Source organism: Myodes glareolus, chromosome 2 (genome assembly GCF_982192425.1).
Source record: "Myodes glareolus chromosome 2, mMyoGla1.1, whole genome shotgun sequence".
Taxonomy (NCBI): domain Eukaryota; kingdom Metazoa; phylum Chordata; class Mammalia; order Rodentia; family Cricetidae; genus Myodes; species Myodes glareolus.
Window position 1 is genome coordinate 191812 of NC_142027.1, and position 7698 is coordinate 199509.

A 7698-nucleotide genomic window follows, 5' to 3' on the forward strand; every position below is an offset into this window, starting at 1 on the left:
CTGTGGCTGCATATGAGCTAAAGTCTGGGTTCTGCATTGCCACAATTGGTCATATAGGCGCCCAGGGTTGGGGTTAAAATCTGAAGCCTTGTTGGCATCAGATGGCCACATGACAGCCAGAACCATTCTAATCTGAGCATCCATTACTTCTAGCAAGAGCTAGAATGACATCTAGGCATTAGCTGTTGCGAAGAGCCATGTCTGCGTTGGTTCCCTTCTGCTCAGCCCCAAAATAACCACACAAAACTATATTATTTTAATACTGTTTGTTCCATTAGCTCTAGCTTCTTATTGGCTAACACCTATATCTTAATTTAACACATTTCTAGTTATCTGTGTATCGCCACATGACTGTGGCTTACCAAGTTCTGGCGTCTGTCTCTGGTGGGGCTACATGACTTCTTTCTCATTCCACCTTCTTTCTCCCAGCACTTAGCTTAGTTTTCCCCACCTAACTAAGTTCTGCCCTGCTATAATTCCAAAGCAGTTTCTTTATTCATTAATGGTAATCACAGCATACAGAGGGAAATCCAACATCAGTGAAAGTCCAAAGCCTTCCCTACTATATCTAGGTTGATCAAGGTATCTAACTTAAGAGAATGGGTTCCCCAAAATCCAGTACAAGCAGTAGGGATAAATCCTGGTGCTACAGCTTGTGGCATTCTATCTGCCTGCCAGCCCTACCTATCCTTTCTCTCTGCCTAGCTATTGACTATTCAGTTTTTTCTAAGTTCAATCAAGTGACACAGGTAGAAAAGGTGAAACAAATTCAGCATAGGTTCACATAATTTAAAAAATGCATCATAAATAAAAGTAACACATCTTTACACAGTTATAGTAATATTCTGCAGCATGAACAAAAGTAGCACATTACTCCCCAGTTAAAATAATACTCCACAATAGGTTGTGAACTTCAACATGGGTGCTGGGAATTAGACCTGCATCTTCTCCAAAAACAGCCGTTAACCACTGAGTCATCTTTCCCTCATTATGGAGACCTTCTTTATTGCCTATCTAACATAACTTCTGTGCATACAGTGAACCAAGAGTCCCCATGCTTGCTGCCGCATACCTGCTGCAGACTGTACACTATACCATTTGAAGGATTTTGCAATAAAGATGCAACTAAGACTGATTATGCAACTCTAATAGGCATTTTGATTGAAGAAAACACTTTCATGAGGAAAAGATGGAAGTGTGTGTAGTAAATGGAAATATTGGTGAGAGAAAATGAGCACTGTAACCTAATGAACTATTTTACATCTCCTGTGTTGTCATTAACAGCTTCCTCTACTTTGAAAGAGAAAATTTTTTCACTTCTGGACAAGACTGTTGCCTATGAGAAGAACCTACCATTAAGCAGTGTTTGCTTTCCTCACAAGGATCTTCCTACACCAATTTTTACCTCCAACAGCAACTCAGTGAAACCTTAGAAAATCCTGGCTAAGAAAGTACTGACTTACCTTACAAAGGTTTGAAACATATCAGGGAATAAGAGGAGTTAGTTAGTAGGTGCAAGAGTGGTCGTGATGGAAACTTCACCATGAGAGTGAGTACTGAAGGTTTTGATAATAGTAGTCAGAATACAAATCCAGAGAGTAACAAATCATTTCACATGAGACACCTAGTCATGACTTAAGAATGGATATTACTGTGATTTGATTGCTTCCCCCCCCCAAAAAAGCCAAAAAAAAACCAAAACAATCAAAACAATGAATCCTGATTCCCTGTACCTTACTCAACTTTATTTAGAAATAATGTCCTTACAGAGATAACAATGCTAAAACAGTCTTAAGGTGAACCCTTATATAAAGAGAAAGTAAGGAATAAAGATAAGCACATAGAAAGGGATGTGGTATGCAAATGATGACAGATTGAAATGATGCTTTTAAAACCAAAGAACCTCTACATGTGCCAATAAGCTCCCCAGCTCTAGGAGATGCACACAAGGATTCTCCTCAGAGTTCTGTTCAGTAACCTATTCGATTGGTAGTGTGATCCCAAACTTTAGTCTTCGGAATTTTGAGGAAAAAAAACCCAAACTACTATTTCCTAAGTTATGATAATTAAGGCCACCCAAGGAAACTCATCATAGATATTGTTTTGAGATCCTTAAGAATGGAGTACTACACAGGGGTAAAAAAATGATATCTTGAATTTGCAGGCAGAAGGATGGATTTAGAAAAAACATATTGAGTGAGTGTCAGAAAGACAAATATTATATGCCCTCATTCATAAGTGGCTTTTAGACATAAAGCAAAGAAAAACCAGCCTACAATCCACAACTCCAGAGAATCTAGACAGCAAAGAGGACCCTAAGAGACACATAAGTAGATCTAAATAGAAAGTAGAAAAAGACAAATTTTCCTGAGTAAACTGGAATTTGTGGGTCATGGAGGAGAATAGGAAGGGAGAGGAGAGGAAGGAATGGAAGTGGAGAAAAATGTACAGTCCAATAAAAACAATAAAAGAAAGCAAAAAGGAAAAAATAATAACTTATTTTCCCTTAAAATAAATCATGTGTTATGGTGTATCATATATCTAAACAATTTAAAATATTGTTAAAGGTACAGCTTTAAACCTATACACAGGTTGTCAAAATTATTTGAGTTTTTTTTTCTCCAGATTATTTCAGAAATTTCATTGGGGAATTACCAGTGGGGTTTTGTCCAAATCCCTCCAGTGCCCTTCAATTCTCCTCTACTGAATTGCAGCTTCTCTTAAAGCTTTGAGCCTTGCAGGGCTGGACTTGGAATTTCATCACCATGAAGAAGGAAGGAAGACAAAGGGGCACAGAGTCCAGATGCATTTCAGATTTTTCACATAAATCTGATGTGCTTCTCATTCTTGTTTTGAGTCCTGACAGGGTAAGTTTTAATGATACTCAAATACAATGTCATGAATTTATGAATCATAGATATTATTCAAATGCTGATAGGAACTGGTCAACACCAAAAGTGTAATCATTGCTATTTTGCTTTCTATTTTTCGCCCTTTCTTCTTTCCTTTGATTTTAAAAAATCTCTAAGTCTAAAAGAAAGTCATAGGCTAATCTGTTCTTATTTTCTTGTTTTCCAGTAGAATTGTAATCTTTATTAACTTTACATTCTGAAAAAAAGAACTGTGTGTCAGCTGCTTTCGATAACCTTAAATGAATTTCATTTGTATGTCAGCTGCATATTTCAATCATTTGCAAGAAAATTTGAAGGATATATTTAAACAGAAAATCCATCATTGGAGTACTTTATTGAAATCATAATTTTAAATTTGGGACTTATAAAGGCTGGAATAGGATACTAAAGAAATAGGAAAATAGAAAAGTGATGGTAAACTAAAACACATAGAAATAGTATAAAGAAATCAAAGAAAACTAAACAAATATATATGTAATAAATCCCAGAAAACTTTAAATAATCAAATAAATAATCTTAATACAAAAAAGATTGTCAGTTTTTGCAATTATTTGGTCTGATTATTCCACTATATAACCGGGGTGATCTTTTGCAGGCATTAGATTCATGTTTCTTGTGTAAATTTTTTCCCCTGATTTTAGTTCCTTCATCCATGATATCAGTTCTTCTCATGTACTCTATGTTCTTATTAATACAATACTTTAACTAAATAGGTATTGGTCAAAATAGTTTACAACATCTATAAAAATCCATATTTTTTGGATGGATTAAAATCGTGGAAGAAAATATATCCTCAGGGCTTTCCTTGTCTTACAAATTCCTCAGAAATGTGGAGAATTTTTTTTATTTAAAAATAAGACAAATAAAGAAGATGCAGTTTGATGAAAAGAAAATAATGACAAAGTATTTAATCTTTAGCTTGCTCTTATGATAAATTAGCAATATATGTGTACATTTCATTGTTTATTGTGGATATTTCTGTTTTGCATAAGAAACCCCTGTGTTAAAAATATTAGATAATATAATTTTATATGAGAAAAATCAAAGCTCAGAGTTATATGAGATATGCAAAGAGTAAGAGATGACCAAAGCCAACATTTTACAATTTGACGAGCACAATCACTGTGATGGACTGCTTTCAAGTGGAAACAACGAAAGACTGAAATTGTATCTTAAGAGAAAATTGGTAAAGCCTATTTCTGAATATAATAATTTATGCAAGAGAAATCCAACATATTGTGAAACTCTACAGTTGATTAACTTCCCCTTTTCTATTCCTTTTGACATACACATTGTCAACTTTAGATCTACGATATCATGAGTTTTATTCGAATCCTAATAGGCATTTAAAAGAACAAGGGGATTTAGATTTTGTGTAAATGCATGTGCTGACTAAATGTGTTCCTTGTTTCCTTATGTGGACTATTTCTTTGGATGTCCATACCCCAGACAGGAGAGTATTTACTTTCACATCATGTGTGACAGTTTGTGGATTCTAATGTTTAAGGTTTTTCTCTACGACTATATTACCTTAGTAAAGGAGGAAATGAAGTATAAAATATAAAGAATCTTCTGTAGAATTTTAATGAGAGATCTATGATTTCTTCTTTATTGATCTAAATTCCATCTGATACATAATGAATTTTTCCAAAATCATATTAAAATAATGGGCTTAAGTTCTTAATTAAAGATATAAGGAAAATCTTTTTGGTAAGGAAATAAACATATTCTTTAATTATAATATCTTTTGATAATCATCTTTTTTATTCTTGAAATATAACCATGCCTCTTACTCCTTTCTTAATTCATTTATAAGCACTTAGGTACTCTTTGTTAATAGTTGGGTGTGCTTTTTGCACAAACTCATTACCTTTGGGCCATCTTTGTAGTTTTATGCCTATGATATGTGGTTCTCCTTACTCACATTCCTAACCAGTTAAACTATTGAAGTTTCTACTTTGTATTTCATGGTAAGAAAGCAGCATACACTATTTTTGTTTTGCTACTACTATGTAGTAAGTATTTTTTCATTTTCAAATTTTTATTAAAATGTAATGAATATTTTTTCAGTGTTTAGTGGGGGGTACTTTTAACAGGGTAATTTAAACTTTTTCCCTTATCAATCATTAAATTTTGACTTAAAGTATACTAAGTTACACATACATAATGCTGACAACTCAGAATAATATAATATTGTTGCTTAATTTGCTTTTCCCTGATTTTAATTTTGTAACTGGACTTTTTCTCATGTGACACTTTCAGAGATTTTGGGGATAATTATACAAGAATGTCTTAACTTGAGATCAATGAGTAGAATTTAAATCAATCTATAAAATGTTATTCACAATTCTCTTTTTTCTGGAGCTTTACCTCAGAAGTTGTACAATGCAAAAAGAACTGATTTCTTCCTATTCTATTGTTTTGTAACAGAGTGATATACCATTCATGAATTAGGCTGATTAATTTATTTACTTTTAAAAAGCTGTCTTGAATTGAGCATTTATATGACACATTATAGAGTGGGTTACAACATTTAAAATTAAATAAGAAAACAATCAAAATATTTTACAGTTTCTTTTTTTCCCTGAGAAATTTTAGGATTTGTTATTATGCACAAGCATAGTGTCTTGTAAAGTAAAACATGTAGTTTAATTTAGAAAAGAAAGTTGTTGAAAAAATGTGACATAGGAGAGTTCTTTGGATATACTCTGTGTCCCTGCAGGTGTTAACATCCAAGGTGATGTCTGAATATGAGAAACTGATGACAACAACAAGAACCTCCTGAACAAATTTAAAACTAAACTGGAAAATGAGGTGACAACTATGAAATCATAATCATTCTGGAACCTGGAAAGAATCTACCCTCTTCTCCAAAATTTTACTAACCATTCTTTATTACCTTCATTACTAAATTTTTAAGATAAGTTTTAGTAACACTCTTGAGATTGCTGTAAAGAGGTTCAATAATGTGACATAGTGAGCCCATTGAAGTATAGTGCTAGCAGACATTTTTAAATTCAATAATTTTAATCATTGTGATGTGCTGAGAATAACAATAACCTCATTTTCAAATAAAAACATAATTCTATTGCTGTCAACATACATACCTATAACATAAACACTTATCAGACCAGTACAGTGTACTTGCATCTTGATTTTGAACTTAGATATGTGTTTAATTTTTAAAATATTTACCTAGTTCTTCATAATAATTTTAAGATTTTTGAATTCCTCTAAGAACTACAATAAATTTATTATTTAGAGTATCAGTCTATGCATCTGTTTTCATGAATGAACTGTACGACACTTCAAAGTATTCTATTTATCTTTGTCATTGTTCTATCTAAAGTAAGACATTTACAATTGAATTGTCTTAAATATTTAATGCATATACTTATTGGTTAAAATGACTTTGAAAATAAACAAAAGTTCTTGAAAGACCAAGTCTTTAGCCCAGCATTTTTGCCATATAAATAATCAAGCACATAGAAACAATGGGACATGCAAATCTCACAGAATTTATCTTACTGGGACTTTTCCATAACGAGGATGTCAAGGCCATGTGTTCTATGTTGTTCTTGCTTTGTTATCTAGCAATTCTCTGTGGAAACCTGGTGGTTCTTCTCACAATAAGGGGCAGCCAACTTAGTGAGCATCCAATGTACTTTTTTCTCAGCTACCTTTCCCTCACGGATGTGTGCTTCACTTCCACAGTGGCCCCTAAATTGATTATAGACTTATTGGTACAGTGTAATGCTATATCCTACAATGGCTGCATTGTCCAGATGTTTTCTGCCCACTTCTTTGGTGCCACTGAGATATTTATCTTGGTGGTTATGGCCTATGATCGCTATGTAGCCATTTGCAGACCCCTTTACTACATGGTCACCCTGAACAGAACAGTGTGCTATATTCTTGTGGTAGTCTCAGTTATTGGTGCTTTTATGCACTCACTTGTGCATGTACTGATTGTTATCAGACTTCCCTTCTGTGGTGCCAATGAGATAGACCACTACTTCTGTGACATATTCCCTCTGCTGAAACTGGCCTGCATTGACACAAGACTTCTTGTTATTATAGTCATTACCACAACAGGGATGTTGTCTATTTTGACCTTTGTTGCCTTGGTCATTTCTTACATCATTATTTTGTCCACATTGAGGATGCGCTCATCCAGGGGCCGCCAGAAAGCTCTTTCTACATGTGGCTCACATATTACAGTTGTATTCATGTTCTTCTTGCCGCTCATCTTTACCTATGTCCCAATGGGTGATCCTGTTGGAGATGACAAAGTGTTTGCTCTGTTTTACACTGTGATTGCCCCTTTGTTCAACCCATTGATCTACACACTGAGGAATACAGATATGAAGAATGCCATGAGAAAGGTGTGGTGCCAAGAAAAACTGTCTGAAGGAAAGTGAAATTTCTTCTGGTGGAGTCTTTTGCTCAGTTTTGCCCTATGTATAGAATTACTGTGAGCAAAACAAAAAAAATACCTAGATGGATCAAAAATGCAAGCCATGGAGAGGAAAAATATCTAGCCACAGAGACCGTATGTATAGATGAATTAATTACAAGTCTTTTCTATTTTGATTCAATAGAACTTATTTTATCTTATTATGTAGAATAATTATATAATATGGCAATTTTCACTCTATGTTGGGATACTGATATTTTGTCTGAGATAGCTGTCTTAAAGAAGTGCTAATCACATGCTTTTTCATGCTCCTACTACAATTAACAAAATAAATATAGGAAAAGAGCCAAAACACTGTATTTGTCTTGT

General features: G+C 33.8%; 1 protein-coding gene across 1 annotated transcript; it reads left to right on the top strand.

Moving 5' to 3' along the window:
- Positions 1 to 6406: 6406 nt before the first annotated feature.
- On the top strand, positions 6407 to 7333 carry LOC148122817 (olfactory receptor 4P4-like). The gene has a single exon (XM_087896737.1). The coding sequence runs from the start codon at positions 6407 to 6409 to the stop codon at positions 7331 to 7333; it is 927 nt and encodes a 308-aa protein (XP_087752863.1).
- Positions 7334 to 7698: the final 365 nt, after the last annotated feature.